The 18,248-nt window shown below is 40.9% G+C and overlaps 1 protein-coding gene across 3 annotated transcripts; it reads right to left on the bottom strand.

The window, feature by feature from the left end:
- Positions 1-5,407: 5,407 nt before the first annotated feature.
- Positions 5,408-16,944, bottom strand: LOC143275924 (inter-alpha-trypsin inhibitor heavy chain H3-like). Of its 3 annotated transcripts, none has more exons than XM_076580263.1 (5): positions 16,859-16,944; positions 11,864-12,399; positions 10,076-10,245; positions 8,367-8,544; positions 5,408-7,529 (listed from the first exon to the last, which is right to left on the bottom strand). In XM_076580263.1, exons 2-5 carry the CDS (start codon positions 12,245-12,247, stop codon positions 6,177-6,179), a joined length of 2,085 nt encoding a protein of 694 aa, XP_076436378.1. In that variant the 5' UTR covers positions 12,248-12,399; positions 16,859-16,944; the 3' UTR covers positions 5,408-6,176. The 3 variants fall into 3 exon arrangements, with proteins under 3 accessions (XP_076436378.1, XP_076436379.1, XP_076436380.1); XM_076580264.1 differs by lacking the exon at positions 16,859-16,944 and adding an exon at positions 16,579-16,698; XM_076580265.1 differs by lacking the exons at positions 11,864-12,399; positions 16,859-16,944 and adding an exon at positions 11,781-11,816.
- Positions 16,945-18,248: the final 1,304 nt, after the last annotated feature.

Here is an 18,248-nt window from a genome sequence, read left to right as displayed (position 1 = left end):
ACATAATTGCCAGAGCAAAACAGCACAAATAGTACATCATAAGTTGCTGGAAAGAGAAAAAAGTGTCAAGACTTGCTTGAAAAAAGACAGGGGGAATGGACTGGGAAGGCAGAAAGAGAGGAAATAACAGTGAAGGAAGAAAAAAGGCAGAAATAAAGAGAGTGACAGAAAAGAGAAAATTTCGAGCACAGATTGGCAGGGATGCTATTTATAGTGAAAGACTCCGCATTCCCACAGTGGTATATCATTACCTAAACAACCTAACAATAAGCAGAGAAACAAAACAAAACAAAAAACGAATGATTGCCCAATGGCAGCCATCAGTCGGCTCTACCCAGGTACGCAGCCTGTTGTGCAAATGACCCCATGTTTGTAAAGTGCTCAGAGCTTGGTCTCTGACCAAGGATGGGTGCTATATAAGTATCCATATCAATTTTATCATTCATTGTCATTCATCATGCTTATCCTTGATAATGTTTCTAACTTCATGTTATATTCCATACATCTAGGAACATTCTTAACTCTAAGCAAAATTAGCGCTGCAAAGATTGCCTTATGCTATCTGGCCTTGGAGGCTACACATCAGTACATGCCTTGTTTGGTGTTGAGCAAGTCCATTCTGAGCGCTCACTTTTGCTCTGATGTCCATTCTGAGACATTTATCGAAAGAAAAGAAAAAAAAAAGAAGAAAAAGCCAAGTTTATCAATGCCAATTACTAGTCTGAGCAATAAGAGAATGTCATGGGTAAGGGATGGGAAGAAAAAGTCACAACAATGGACAAAATCTTCACCAACCATCCCAAGAGCAAGCAGATAAAAACCTCTCTCTTTTTCTTTTCAAAGGATGACAAGACAAAGTCACAACAACAGATACAAATCTTCACCAGTCATCACAAGATCTAACAGACAAAATATTCTCTCTTTTTTCTTTTTTTCTTTTTTTCAAGGGATGACAAGACAAAGTCACAATAACAGATAAATCTTCGCCAACTATAACAAGATTGAGCAGATTAAATCTTTTTTTTCCTCCTCCCCAATAAAGACAGTAAATAAAATCTTTACCAAAAAAACAACCACCACCAAATACAGAGACGACAACTAAAAACAACAACAGATAAAAAGTTAAGGTGCATAAAAATGAACTTTGCATACACAAGGCTGTCTGTGTCACACAACTTGAGAACAAAGAACAGAACAGAACAGAACAGAACTCAATGTCTTTGTTACCAAGTGTTCCAGGGTCACAAGAAATAATGGAGGAGGGAGGTGGGGGGTTGAGAATAGTATGTAAAAGGTACAAACATGACTCGGAAACCATATACAAGCACAAATAAGTAGGATTTTAGACACGTATTCATATACATGTAAGTACTTGTGTATGAGCACAATAGCGAGAAGGGAGTTAACACCAACCTGAACAAAACCTTCAACACTTGGAAGGAGATTACGACAAAACTGTATACAGAATTCACAAAATGTTGAGGACCGCTTCATAAAAGCAGATGTGACTTCACAACAATACATGTAAAAAAACAAGAGATGATGTATATTAGGCAAGCTGGGTATGGTCTGTCACTGGCCTCTCACTGAACACAACCACCAGAAATGGAGAATGTTGGTGATGTGTTCAGCTCTGCAGCGCCCCCACGACTAAACCAGCGACTGGTTACACTGATAAAAAACAAAAAACTGCTGGCCGGCAACTCACACATCCTCAACACAAAAAGAAAACATTAAAGTTAGAAAGCCGAATTATAAGGCCCAGCAGAAAAGAACAAATACTGAAAACTTTCCGGAAAATAAAACATGTAGCTGGAATGAACCAGCAAGGCAGAAAACAGAAAGGAAGAGACAACAGACAAAAAAGGGGAGATAAAAACAACAAAAAGAACCAGAAACAAAAAAGTTAATAGGAAAGATGAAATTTCTAGTGTATAATTTCCAGAAGATGGTTGGGGAGGGGATGGGGGTGATAATATATGTATGTGTAAAGCAGAAAGTGTAAAAGTCATATCTAATTAAGCAGAAATAGGCATATTTATGAATTATGAAATAAAATTCATATCAAAACATCAGCAAAGATAACACTGTCATGAATCATTTTAGTTCTATTCAATTCATACATGTCAACAGCCATTTATCAACATCTTTTCACTGCCAGTGTCATCCAACCCTAAGAAATTAACAACTCATAAAAGAATATCTCATAGTAAACTGTTTAAACGTATGTTCCTATAAAGGAACAAGAAATGATTTGGGATTGTCAAGTGGTGTATTTTTTGCAAAAACAATCCTGTAAACATACACACAAATTTTGGACAAAATAATATAAGGTGTGAAAATATAGATAAACATGTGACCTTTCTGTACATGTATACATGCACATGTGAATATTTACCCAAAATGGCACTTTTTGGCAAGGCATGTCACAGAATTTTCAAACAGCACTGAGACTGTCTTGTTTATTCAGGACGTAAATTGCAACCAAAAACCCAACATATCTTAAAATCATGCACAAAGTGCACTTTGAAGAATGACACAAATACTTAACAGGACTGCAGAAAAACATAACATTTGTTCTCAAACATTGCACATTAACTTCTAAATTCAACCCTGGCACAACTCATCAAGAATATTTTTACAGGTAATCCTCATGAAAAAAAAGAAGAAGTGGATGTATACCAATCATTCACAAGTAAATAAATGACTGTATTATCTTAACAGCCAATGAAAACAATTGTATCACCATAGACTATGCCAAAAACAAAACAAAAAAAATCATTCAAGTGTTTGAAGACAACGGTGGGAAATGGATTTCAAACTACAACTCTTTATGAACGAATCCAAATTACAGACAATAAAATAACAAGTATTTCTGATAACAATAAAAACAGGTATTCAAAAGAAAAAAAAGGGGGGTAGGGGTGGGGGACAACTGACTGTTATAAAAGTTTTTCTTAGTATTCCATTCCACAATTGCCACAGCATACGAGTTTTGAGTTTCATCCTTTTTTTTTTTTTTTTTGTTCACTTGCATGTTTTGTGCATGAAAGCATGCATCTTCGGGTATATTACATACATGTGTGGGAGTGTAACTGATAAATCATAATGAAAAAACAACAACCGGATTCAAGTGTTTGGCAAGGTTTGATTCCCTCTCCCACCTGAATCTGATGTCACAAAACCCCACTTATGCACAATTAAGAAACAAATAAATATCAAAACAATTACATATGACCACACTCTCAGATAATATATTTTCAAAAATATAACTCATAAAATGTAATGTTGATGATGACTATTTTTCTTCTAAATCACACCAAACAGATCATGAGGTAACATGCTGTACAACAACAAACATCAATCATGATAGATTATAAAATATTGCTGAAATATTAGTATCTGACCAGGATATTATGCACTCATTTCAAACAAAAACCATTTCATCATTTTACAAGAATTCCACCAAATCAACATTCTTGAGGGGAAGGAAGGTGTGTACTAAAGCTAAATTTACGTAAATCACTATTATGCAAATCAAAGCTGAAATTAAATCACTAAATGACAAGACATGCAACTCATAGATTTACAGTATAACTTTACTACATGCAAACAGTAATGTTATGTCAGTAAAATGGAGTGTTTTAAACAGACGCTGCTGACAGACTAACTGTTGATGTTACTGTTGTTTTTTTTTCCTCATTCACTGACCTCATTAAAAAAAGAAAACAAAACAACAACACACACACACACGTGCGCACGCGCGCTCTCACACACACAAAATGCTCATGGCTTATTTCTAGAATTTGTTCTCTCACTGCATCGGTAACCCTGTTCGCAGGCACTGTTTCCACTTTCTTCCTCACACCTCATGGGCTGCAACTCCTACATTCACTCATACCTGCAGAGTTGCCTTTTCCTGCTTACCAACTTCCTTGTTGTGTGTGTTGCCACTACATCACTGCTCCAGTAAATTCTTCTTCTGGGACTGGTGAGTAATGAAACAAGTGTTCACATCCCAAGGATACTTTAATTCGATCTACCACACAGCTACATACCTGCTACAACTCCCAAAGACCAGTTCTGTTCAGTTCAGTTTAGTTACTCTAAGAGGCATCACTGCGTTTGGACAAATCCATATACTCTACACCACATCTGCTAGACCAGCGCTACGTGAGACCTCTACGGTAAAATTCTAGGCGAAAATTGATAGAGAATTTTTGATTTATTCGGCTGAAGAAGCTTCGTTTTCATGCTTTTTCGATTCCATAGATGCTTTAGTTTAGAATGCTAACTGTACCAGGCAAAAATAAACGAAATTAGGAAAGTGTGCTGGTATGAGAATACTTGTACATGGTCCACAGGGGAAGTGATCATGGTACAAGTTAACTCATGCCTGGAGTAGATTGAGATTAGCTAAGCTAAGCTACAACTTTATTGTCAGTAAATGTACGGATATTTTGTCTTTTGACTCAAGGACATATAACGTTAAACACATCAAGCACATCACTTTCACAACATGAAAATGCATAAAAATATAGAACACAATAACTAAAGTAATAAAACTGATGTTGACAAGGTTAAGAAAAAAACACATCATTGACACTAAAATATAAAATAAGCTAAACACGTTCACAGCGCAATCACTAAAAAAACATTTAGTTTATGTAGATAATATCATTACAGAGTTTAAGAATAAAATGTAGACCCCATAAGAAAACATGTCACATTACACATTAGATCAAATCAAATCATGTTGTTTATAGCCCAGAATTAGATATCAGATAAGTAAATAAATAAAATGAAATAAAACAACATAAACACTAACTCACTGATTTATATACTCTGCCAGTCAACTTGCCAAACCCCAACACTCCTCTCCATACAAGCTGTTAAACAAAGGTCTTAGATTTATATGTTTCCATAGTTACTTTCTCTCTGTTTTAATGATCTGATTTACCAGTATGCTTCTTTCTCTTTGCCAAGTCATCTATTGCTCCAAGTGGTGTGAATAAAGTATCTTAAAATTAAACAGAACCGCAGTGAACCAGTTTGAACTGAACTGAATTGAAAGACTGAAGTATTGATTTCCCGATCTTGTTCTATTCAGTTGCCATTTTATATGCATAAACATACATACACACAAACACACACACATATATATATATATATATATATGTGTGTGTGTGTGTGTGTGTGTGTGTGTGTTTATATATATATATATATTTTTTTTTTTTTTTTTTTTTTTTTTTTATAGTGTGTGTGTGTGTATGTGTGTGTGTGTGTAAATTCATGTGTATATAAAATGACAACTGAACCTGTGTACAAAAATATACAAATACATATATATATATATATATATATATATATATATATATATATATATATATACACACACACACACACACACACACACACACACACAGCACAAACACATACAATTAACATGCATAAACACACACACACTGATAGGACAGAATAATACAGAATGCACAATTAACACTCATTGAAGGACTTGTAACCAACCAACCAACCAACCAAACAATCCAACAGCAAAAAACAACAACAACTAAAACCACAAACAAAAACAAAACAAAAAAAGATCCCCTCAAAGTATCCATGACTACAAAAGACAAACAACCACCCCCCCCAAAAAAAAAAAAAAAACAACACCACAAAACAACAACAACAAACAAAAAAGCACCCTAACAAACCATTTAAACATCCAAACATTCACAAACCTTCACTACCACCGTTATCACAAAAGCATATATTTCACACAATTTTCTCTGCTTCCACTTGACCTTGAGTGATGGTCTGGACGCTAGTCATTCTGATGAGATGATGACCCAAGGTCTCACATGCAGCATGCATTTAATGCACACACAAAAACACAGAAACAAAAGGATTGTCTCCGGCAAAATTCTGAAGAAAAATCCACTCTAATAATGAAACAATTATACTTGCATTCAGAAAAATAAATAAATAGAATAAAATAAATTTTTAAAAAAGGATGGTGACACTGAAATGTAGCAATGTGTGTGCTCTCCCTGAGGAGAGCAGCCCGAATTTCACGCAGAGAAATCTGTTGTGGAAAAAAAGTACTACAATGCAATACAACACACACAAAAAATACAACACACCACCGCAGGGACAAAGCAAGCCTCTCTCTTGTTTCACTGGAGGCTGAGGAGCCGACCAATCAGAAGGGAGCACACCACCAACACCCATGACAACCTCCACCCACACGCCTGCCCTGAGGGGTACCCGCCAGCGTAGTACCTCTTGTTGTTGTCAGCCCTCATCATGTCTTCCATGGCCCCTTCTGGCCTGCTGTCCACCACGATGCTGAAAGAGGTCAGTGGGGTCACGAACCCGTAGGTCAAGGACATGTTCAAGGCTTGGGTGCGGAGCGGCGCCCTGTCGTCTTCAGAGTCCAGCCGTTCCATCTCCTCCAGCAGGCTCTTGATCTTCATGTAGGCCCACAGTTTCTCCGTCAGGTCGTCTTCGATTCCGGACTCCGCCCCCACCACCCGCACCTGTCCCACTGGCACGACGAAGTCGACCATTCCGTTGGCTCCTGAGCCGGTCAGTTTGGCATCCCAACTGGCCGGGTCGATGTGCGTGTCCAGCAGTCTGGTTTTCCCTGCCACGATGATCTCCTTGCCATCAAAGTAGATGGGGAAGTCGTGCACGGTCAAAAGGTCGGTGGTGACCACATCCGTGCTGTAGTGAGCCACCACGTTGCACAGTACTGGCTTGCTGATCTCATCATAGAAGTTCCTCAGCTGCTCTTTGGCATCCACATCCTCGTAGATCCTGCGCACGAAGCCCTGGTTCCTGAGGGACAACTTCGACAGGAAGCCAAAGTTCAAGTTGAAACCAAAGCCCAGCGTGTGGATGGAGGCCCGACCCTTGTTCTTGGTCGTGACGTCGCCGATGATGCGGTCTATGTCTGTGATCCCGTAGGTGGGGTCCCCGTCAGTAAGGAAGACAACCATGTCGGCCGTGTTGCAGGACTGCTTCTCCTGCTTGCTGAGCAGGAGGTCCAGACCCTCAGTCAGCGCCAAGTGGATGTCCGTCCCCCCACGGCTCACCAGTTTGTCTCGCACAAACCCCTTGGCCTTGTCGATCTCAAAGGCCAGCGTGCTGGCTGGAAACCTCTGCCACATCTCTATCTTGTCATCAAACAGCAGGATGTTGAACTTGTCAGTGGCGCGGATGGCCAGATCGTCCAGGATCTTCAGCATGGCTTGCTGGGCCTGATGGATCTTGCTGCCACTCATGGACCCACTGATGTCGATGATAAACAGGATGTTCTTGGGCAACGAGTCCAGCTCGGCCGGAGCAAAGAAGTGGGCGAAGTATTCGTTCTGCACAATGATGCTGCCACCCTCCGGGTCGGAGTTCACGCTGTAGTAGACGTTGAACTCTCCCGCGATGCCTTCCTTGTAGTTGAACTTGCGCTGCATTTCCACAGAAGGTCTGAAGACCACCTCTCGAGAGCTGACACTGGCTTTCACTTGGGTCTGCACAGGAAAGAAAATGCATGAGTTGAATGGTGGGGTGCTGTTCGGGGGGGGGGGGGGGGGGGGCGGGGCTGGGAATTGTTGGATGTTGTTGAAAGGGAATTTCTGATGACTTGTGCTCAGATCTGTCTACCTATTCTTGTGTTGGACAGTGAGAGTTGGACAGTGCAGGAGCAATTACAGGTAACAAAGAAATTTTTTTTAAAGAAAAAAAAAGTATTCAAAGCGTTCAGTTGTAATTTATAGCTATCAAACTTCAAGCATAATCAGAGCAATCTAGCAGATGATCAGCCTACCTAGAAGGGTTATTTCTCATACCAGTAAACTTGTACTTTTTACACACTGCACTTGAGCTGTTTCAGTTTCAGATTCTCAAGGAGGCATCACTGTGTTTGGACAAATCCATATATGCTACAACACATCCGCTAGCAGATGCCTGGCCAGCAGAATAACCTAACACGCTCAGTCAGGCCTTGAGTGCATGCATACATGTATGTCTGTGAACCGATCAGAGTGGATTTCTTTTACAGAATTTTGCAAGAGGACAATATTCTGCTTGCCATGGGTTCTTTTTCAGTGCGCTAAGTGCTTGTTGCAAATGGGACCTCGGCTTATCATCTCATCCGAATGACAAGACGTTCTGTTTGATTTTCCAGTCAAAACTGGGAGAAAAGGTGAGAGCAGAATTCAAGCCGAGACCCTCATGGACTCTCTGTATTGGCAGATAAGCGTCTTAACCATTCTGCCACCTACCTCCTTGGGCACATCATTAACAGACGTATTGGTAACGTTTAATCACAAACACACCTATGATGACCTGTTTGAAGTCCTTTTTACCTGCTGGTCAGCACTGCTGGATGTCAGCTTTGTGTCGCTGCCTGGCAAAGAGTAGGCGAAGTAATTAAACCCCTGACGCTCGGCAAAGGAGGCACTGACGGACAGATCGTCCACGATGGTGCCTGGCTTCACCACCAGCGTCTGCTTGTAAACCCCCCTTCGTCGCTCCAATAACTCACTGCAACAACAGTAATGACTGGCTGACTGATATGGATACCTTAAGAGCACATATCCTTGGTCAGGGACCGAGCTCTAAGCACTTTACAAACATTGAGTCATTTACACAATAGGCTGCTTACCTGGGTAGAGCCCACTGACAGCTGCCTGTAGGAGCTCATTATTTGTTTCCTGCTGTCATGCACACACACACACACACACACACACACACACACACACACACACACATGTAAGAGTGGATTTTACCATGAAATTTTCCCAGTGACAACTCTCTTTTGGTCATGGTTCTTTAGACGTGCACAAGGTGCATGCTACGCAAGGGACCCCTGTTTATCATTCTGTCTGAATGACTAGCAACCAGACCACAACTCAAGGTCTTCCTATGCTACACACATCTGCTTGGCAGATTCCTGACCAACAGCATAACCCAACGTGCTGGTCAGGCCTTGAGTGCATGCATATGTATGTATACATATTTGTGTACCTGTCAAAATGGATTTTGCAGAGGACAACACTTATGTTGCCATAGTGTCTTTTTCAGTGCCCTAAGTGTGTGATGAACACGGGACCTCGGTTTATCGCATCTGAATGACCAGACACTCAATTTGATTTTCTAGCCAAACATGGGGGAAAGGGTGAGACCAGGATTTGAACCTAAACCCTGATGGACAATGTACTGGCAGATAAGCTTCTTAACCATTCTGCACTTTCCTCCTGATAAAAACAAAACGAAAAAAACTGATAAAATCTATTTAGGTTCACACCATGCAGCTTGAACAAGATCTGTGATGGGCACAACAGTGCGGGACTCTCAGTCTTAACCATTCTGCCATGTTCCTACAACATTATTACAGGAGTCTGTGCCTGGAACTCACAACCTCCAAGCACCCAGTCCATACTGGAGTCATGAGCACTTTGTGTCCTTGGGAATGGCACTTCATTCTGTCCACCCAGGAGTTTCAGTTTCAGTAGCTCAAGGAGGCGTCATTGCGTTCGGACAAATCCATATACGCTACACCACATCTGCCAAGCAGATGCCTGACCAGCAGCGTAACCCAACGCGCTTTGTCAGGCCTTGAGAAAAAAGAGTGGAGATGCCGGGGAATGAATGGGTACCTGACTTTGGCTGGGGAAGGTTCAAATGGCGGAAGGAGAGGACTGAACGGCGTCTCCCTATGCCACGCCCTAGACACAGTGGGCGTGCATTCACTGCCCTGAAGGCTGTAATAGGCTGTGGGACCTTTAACTCCTGGAGTGCCATAGTACTTAGTACTTATGTGCATAATGATGTCACTGATGACATCATCAAAAGAAGGGAAATAACTCTGGAAGGCAGAAAATTCACAACAATTGATCCAGAGTGGTATATCTCCAAACCATTTTCTCAGTTTTTGGCTGACTGTTCTGGATATTGATTTATGACTTGAGAAACACCACTTTCTACTGGGTTTTTTGTTGTTTGTTTTGTTTTTTTTTTTTTTTGCTGTTGTTTTTGGCACACAAAGAGTAAACCATGAACCTGCAGCACTCACTTGTAGACCAGCGTGAAGAGAGCGGAAGCGCCAGGGGCTAGGTTGATGGAGATCTCGAAGAGCTCCATGCCTCGCTCCAGCTTCACGGGCACCTGTTTCACCTGCCCAGCCGTCTGGTTCCTCCGCCGTGCCTCCTGGTACCGCTCTTCAGCCACCTCCTTCTCCAGAACCTGCACAGGTTGTCTACAATTTAGGATTAGAAATTAATCTTCTTTTTCATTCGTGGGGTGCAACTCCCATGTTCACTCGTATATGTGTACACCAGTGGGCTTTTACATGTATGACCGTTTTTATCCTGCAATGTAGACAGCCATACTCCAGGTATGTTCTTGTTTCCATATTCCACCGAACGCTGATTAGATTACAGGATCTTTAACCTGCATATTTGATCTTCTGCTTGCAAATACACATGAAGGGGGTTCACGCACATGCAGGTCTGCACAAATGTTGACCTGGGAGATCAGATAAATCTCCACCATTTTCCCACCATGCACCCTTACAGAGATTTGAACCCAGGACCTTCCGATTAAAAGTTCAACGCTTTATCCACTCGGTTGTTGCACCCATCAAAATTAAATCAACCTGTGGCCCCTGCTGGAGCATGGAGGATTTCTGATACCAACATCATCAGTCTCATAACTTGATTCATCATAATGCGTGTATCAAAGGCAAAATAAGTGTTAACATTGTTTGACACATACATACACATAAATTCCACAGACATCTGGTCATGGATTTATTATTCATTATATACATATAGAGATAGATAGATAGATAGATACATGAAAGTGTCCTATGCAACAATGCTAGTTTTCCTGAATCTGAATCTCTTCAGTGCTGGGCATTATTTTGACTTGTTCTTTCTATTTATCAGGCAGTTTTGTGCTGCAAAGAGTAATTAACAAAAAAAATTCTGGCAAGCAAACTACTGCAAAAAAGTAAATATAACCCATACTTTTCTGAAAGGAAAATGAACAAACTATTTGTGATCATTTGAAGCTTACTTAAAACACTGGTTTAATAGTTAGCAGTCAGCAAACCATAAATATAATAAAAACAAATTTCACACACTTTCTGAATATATGCTAGAATTTGATAGTCAAACTAAAAGCAACTGAAATGAATCTAGAAAATACATGAAAATTAAAAACTAAATGTGTCGCCATACCTTATGCACACAAAGAGTTATGAATTACGATCCAAAGTTCTGGTATTCTACACATTTTCAGCCCATCATTCACTACAGTTTCTTTGCAACTGCAGAAGAAAGTAGTCCACAAAATGTTGGGTTTTTTTTTATAGTTTAGTTGCATTTTTTCCCCAAAGAAATAGAAATCACACACACACACACACACACCACACACACACACACACACACACACACACACACACATGCACACACACACACACAGAGCAGCAGCACAGTGAATTACCTGTGTGACATGCATCTTCCCATCCACCACCATGGTAAAGTTGGACACCACACTCTCACACAGACACACACACATACAGACACACACACACACACACACACACATGCACACACACACATAGAGCAGCAGCACAGTGAATTACCTGTGTGACATGCATCTTCCCATCCACCACCATGGTAAAGTTGGACACCACACTCTCACACAGACACACACACATACAGACACACACACACACACACACACACACACACAGCAGCAGCACAGTAAGTTACCTGTGCGACATGCGTCTTCCCATCCACCACCATGGTAAAGCTGGACACACACACACACACACAGCAGCAGCACAGTAAGTTACCTGTGCGACATGCGTCTTCCCATCCACCACCATGGTAAAGCTAGACATGAAGGCAGCCTCCGGCACTTGCACATGGAACTTCACCTCCCAGCTGTTCTCTGACGCCGTGTTCACCACCTCACTGTTGATGGTTACTGTGGCAAAGCGCGCGTACAGCGTTGAATTTACATGGAACTGGCGAACACTGACATCAGATTCTTCTGGTGTTTCACGCTTCTGCCTCAGAAAGGTGCGAGAGTGAACGTTGGGTTGTTCCTCCTCAGTGATGAGCAGGTGGGTTCCTAATGATTTCAGTTTGATGCCTGACGACGATGGTGCCGCGTTCAGTAAGCATAGCAACAGCAGGATCTTTGCTCCATGACTACAGAAAGCACGGTCTGCCATGATGACTAACAATTCAAGTTTCTGCCCTTGTTTATGGAATCTCGTGATGTCCAGTTTCTTTCACAATTTTATTCTGAGAGTTGCTAAGAAATGTTGTGAAGCAATTCCAGCTATGCTTTGCGTGCCTTTGTAACTGTCCAGAAATTGCTGATCTGCAACAACAAGGACTATTTTTCCTTATTTCATTGTTGCTACCTTTTTAAAAAATGAAAGATATAAAATCCTTTACTAACTGTCTGTAAAAACAAAAGAAAAAATGAAGCCATGAAACCTTTCCACAAAAAAAATAAATAAATAAAATCCTCTCCTATCATTCTGTAAAACCAAAACAAAATATAATGCTTTGCTACCCTTCTGCAAAAATAAAGCAGCATATACTTAAATTATGTCATGCCACCTTTCTGCATAAAAGAAATAAAATCAAATCCTTTGCTATCTTTCTGTAAAACTAAATCAACATGTTATGTCATGATACCTTTCTGCAAAAATTAAGTAAAATCCTTTGCTATCTTTCTGTAAAACTAAAACAACATAAATCATGCCATGATACCTTTCTGCAAAAATGAAGTAAAAATCCTCTGCTATCTTTCCATAATACCAACAGCAAAGAAAAATATAATGACACACTACCTTTCTGTAAAATGAACAGAATAAAAGAACACACTAAACACTCAGCTACTTTTCCGCAAAAATAAGATAGAATTAAATAAAACAAAATAACACCTTAAAACACTTTGTTATTTTTCTGTGAAAACAAAATAATCTACACCACATCATCATGGGAAACACTCCACTCCTGCATTGCGCACACAAACTGTCAAAAGGGATGGAGTAAGGGAGGTGCGGGTACAGGGGACGGGGCAAGGGGAAAATGTTACTATCAACAAGGGGTGGGGGAGCGTTAACTGCCAGAGGCGTCAAATGCTTGCTCACGTCACATCTTCAATGTGAAAATGTATTGCTCACGTCCGGCGAAAAATAACCATTTTTTTACAGCAGGGATCCTTCATTATAGATTTAATCATCTAACGACTCCCGGATATCACTATTACTCTGGGAACACACACATACTCAGAGACATGCCTGAAGAAGCTGTTTTTACAGTGAAAATTTGCTGCTTTTTTTTTTTTTTTTTTTTAAGAATATAAGTTTTAAAGACATGAAGAGCCTACTGTTTTTGATATATATATATATATATATATATGTGTGAGTGTGTGTGTGTATGTATGTATGTATGTATCTATGCATACATGTATATAATATATACATATATGGTATGTATTTATACAATATACAACAAATAACCATTGCCAAAATTCTTCACCCTTGTGGAGTGAAGAAATATCCACAAAAGAAACACACACACACAAACACACACATTTCACAATTTGTTCAACTTAATATAAAAAAAAAATTTTAAGTGAAAAAAACCCATTAACACTCACAAAAAAGTTAATGAGCTCTATATCATACAGAAATACAAAAAATATAAATAAACAATATATGAGGACACATTACCTCTAGGCCATCACTCCACTATGGAATCATACTTAATATTGCACTTCTTTCCACTGATACACACACACACACACACACATATATATATATATACATAGAGAGAGAGAGAGAGAGAGAGAGAAGGGGGGAGAAAGAAAGAGAGAGAGAGATTTTTTTTTTAATCAATAATTATTTATTTCATTTATTTATTTTAGCTGACAATGAGCATTCTGGGGTGGCTGACTTGAGTAAGAAATTCTCTAATGTCTTGTTAGTTTATGTCTTCATTTATTGTTTATACTAGCCCACTTGACTGCACAGGACCAAATGAGGGCTGATTTTTCTGCCTTCAATTTAGTTTTATGACAATATTAACCAGCTGACACGCTCATATTGTCATGTTCGTCCTTCAGGTGTGTTGTACAAAATCAGCATACATGTGGATTTCAATAATTTTTTTATATTTATTCCAAGGTTACAACTTACATGATGATACAAATCCAACTTCACTCCAAGGTATATATATATATATATATATATATATATATATATATATATATATATATATATATATATATATATATATATATATGTGTGTGTGTGTGTGTGTGTGTGTGTGTGTGTGTGTATGTGTGTGTGTGTGTGTGTTAGAGTGTGTGTGTGTGTGTGTGTGTGTGTGTGTGTGTGTGTGTGTGTGTGTGTGTGTGTGTGTCTTCCTGAGTCTTAAGAACAAGATCTTCACACTTGTTGAGTGTGTCATTCTTCAAAACAAATATATATTAGCTCACTGCACAAAGCATTTTCCAAACAAACATTACTTCAACTGCCTACATTCATCAGTCTGTCACACTCTGCATTTACTTGACAGAATCTATCAAATGATCAGTCATCGACTACATCAGAAATGCCCCATGGTGCTTTTGGTTTTTCAAATCAACAACCTGCCAATCTGTCTTCTCTCACAGCAGACATTGCAGATTTTGTCACACAGGTGAATCAATAACCATTCATAACTGTAACGCATTTAATTCTTATTAGCAGTCAACTAAACTGGGGTAACAATGCATTCATCATTTCATGTATAACTTTTGAATGTAACATAAATCTTTTTTTTTTTCTTTCTGTTTTCCTTTTTTCTTTGTGGAGTGGAGTGGGTGGGTGGGGCATACAATCCATAAACAATTTTCATGTGGAAGTGAATAACGTTGTTTTTTTGTGTTTTTTGTTTTGTTTTTTTTAATTTATGATATCTATTCCAAGTATAAATACACGGCACAACCCTTACTTCTTGAATGTATTATGAGAGGTATGACAGACTGATAGTATACAAACGCGGTGCGCAGCTTCTCCAAATGTCAGTTGGCAGCATTGTTGTGACGCGACAACACAACAGACATCACCGGAAGAAGAAGAAGAGAGCTAAATAATAATAATAATAATAATAATGGATACTTATATAGCACACTATCCAGAAATCTGCTCTAGGTGCTTTACAAAAACGCTTTTGATAACATAAATCATTATATCTATGTTACATACACACACCAAAATGTGACCACACACACACACACACACGCACGCACGCATGCATGCACGCACGCACGCACACACACTGCATACATACATTTTAACATACATGTGTATCTAACAGCTACCCTAACACATACGCACACATAGGCAGGCACAAACTTACATAAACACACGCACACACAATACACATTCATATACATGCATGTAGTTACGTACACATACATATGTATACACACATAGTCAAGCACACCTAACGAAAAGGAAGTGGACCTGCCACAATTGAACTTATTGCTGAGGGAAAAGGTGAGTTTTGAGACGAGATTTAAAAGATGCGAGTGAATGAGAATGACGGAGGTTATCAGGGAGCTTGTTCCACGTCTTTGGCGATTGAAAAGAAAACGATCTGTGTCCATAGGTCTTACTTCTGACGTGAGGTATCCTGAGAAGTCGAGTATCAGAGGAAGAACGGAGCTGGCGAGACGGGGTATAGATATGGATGAGTTCAGAAAGATACTTGGGGCCAGATCCGTTGACTGCAGAAAAGGTCAGAGTGGATAGCTTAAAGTCTATTCGATCAGAAACAGGCAACCAGTGGAGAGACTGAAGGAGAGGAGAAACATGGTCAAATTTAGAAGCTCTGCAAATGAGTCTGGCAGCGTTATTCTGAATTCGTTGGAGTCTGTCTAACAGGTATTTGGGAAGGCCGGCCAAAAGAGAGTTGCAGTAATCCAATCTTGAGAGAACCAGAGAGCATACAAGTGTCTTGGTTGCATCGGTTGAGAGATAGTGGCGGATAGAGCTGATTCTACGCAGTTCCAAATAGGCAACTTTACAGATATTCGAAATGTGCTGTTGGAAGGAAAGAGACTGGTCCAGGATTACACCAAGACTGCGAACAGAGGGAGAAAGTGAAACAGGTGTGCTATTGATCAGAACAGAGTCAGGAAAGGAAGGATGTTGACGAAACTTCTTTGGACAGGTTATCATAAATTCAGTCTTATCATCATTTAATTGCAGCTTGTTGAGAGTCATCCAGTCCTTTAGGCCAGCAATGCACTCCTGTGTTTGAGTCACCAGTGCATCAAATTCAGCTATGGAAGCCGACTGATAAAGAATAATAAATCTACAAACATGCTTTCTCTTACACATCCAGATCATGAGCTATAACGCACTACGTTCCGTTTGAGACATAATTATTATGGCCCATGTCATGGGCGTGGCCAGACGGTCAAATGCCGGGGTTTGCGACACGAGCTTCAAAGTCCGTGGTTTTGTTTACATTGGAACATGGCAGCAGACCTTACAGCGAAATTCGATTTTTTGGAAGAAATTATCTTGACGCCATAGTTTTCCAGTCACTTATGGCACCGTGCCCAACATGTAAGTAGTATCTATTCTGGAAGGCTTAGTATGTCTGCTGAAATAAAATCTCCCCATGACTCGAAACATCATAGTTTTATAATCAGTCGTCTGCTTTGCACTGACTTCTAGAGGTTTGGGATTGGTCCTGAAATGCATTTTCACCGATTATAACTAAAAATGACGTTCAAGACCGATCACAGAGAAATATGATCGGTCAAATACCTTATTCGTCGCAGACCTGGCGTCCTGAGAGTTGTTATTCCCAGGCACTCACCCCGCTCACAAATTAATGTTTGTATAGGTTTGAGTAAAGCGCGGTTTCATACACGTCTTATCATATGAACTCTACCATAAAAGCCCATGCTGCGCGCTGTGTGTGTATATATGTGTGTGTGTGTGTGTGTGTGTGTGTGAACTGAACACTGAAATGTTTCACAAAGAGAGAGAGAATAATTCGGGTATCATTTCCGAGTGTGCGGCTTCACTGAGGCGGTCTCCGCCGCATCCAAAGAAATAGAATGGTCAGTGACCGGTAAACATATACTAGCGGTATATATGTGGTTTCATCCGACTGATAGACCTAGGACGACGGCTGACGCTCAGTTAAGCTTGCAAGCTAGGGCGAGACTGGGACTGATTCAAACAAAAACGGACCCAATAACAGCTGTGACTGTGATGGAGTCTCCCGTCCGGCCGGGACCGACAGATGCCGAGTGAGTAGGCAGGTAGGTTTATCTGTCGGTGTGTATCCTCGTATGGGAGAAGAGGCCGATTCTGGATGCGCAGCACTTCCCACAGGTGTTGCAAGGGAAAACGTCTCCAGAAGTGGAGCCCTGCTTCCTTCGCTCACGCTTCTCCTTAATGGCCAGCATTCTCTTGTTTTCAAACGTCTTCATGCCACTAGAGCACGGCAGCATCTTCCAGCGAGAGTGGTCAAGGGCATCAATTTCCCAGGGAGCGATGTCTGTGTCACCGTGACAGGCTTTGAGGTTTGTCTTCAAGGTGTCCTCAGTCAGTTGAAGTGCTTGCAGGGTCTCAGTCCAAGTTTGCGGTGGCCTTCCTTCAGCTGGCCATGCACTGAGTAGTATCAGTTGGGGGTCCTGACTGTCAGTCACAGTCATAGTGCCAGTGCGCCGGACAACGTGTCCTGTCACGTAGCTGGCACTGGATCAGCAGGCTTTCGATGCTGGGCAGGCCACTCCTCTGTCAGTAAGACCTGGAGGTTGGATACCCTGTCTCCAACTGATGAGTGCTGTGCGCCTTTCTGGTCTGTCGTCTCTGTCCAAAAGGGTGCCGGAACATTCCAGGCACCCAGACTGGCCCAGAGTCAGGGCATGACTGCTGGTTCCGTCTTTTCTTCTGTTGTTTTCGACCGCTAGTGTTGGACTGATGTCCAAGTAGGTGCGGTTTCCTACTAGGTACTAGGTGGCACTGAGGCTTTGTTTAGGGATCCCGTAGTTTTATCTCCCCTTCCCCGTGTGGGGAGAGCAGTGCTGTCCCTAAAAAGGGCTGCTCTGACGCTGTGGGAGGATTCGGCAGGCGCCGCACTACCGGACTGGATCTGCCCCAGTCTGTGGCGGACGACCATCACCCCACAGCCGCCTGCGTCAGT

Source organism: Babylonia areolata, chromosome 31 (genome assembly GCF_041734735.1).
Source record: "Babylonia areolata isolate BAREFJ2019XMU chromosome 31, ASM4173473v1, whole genome shotgun sequence".
Taxonomy (NCBI): Eukaryota; Metazoa; Mollusca; class Gastropoda; order Neogastropoda; family Buccinidae; genus Babylonia; species Babylonia areolata.
The sequence above is the reverse complement of the archived record's forward strand: the minus strand, read 5'-3'. Positions and strand labels throughout refer to the sequence as shown.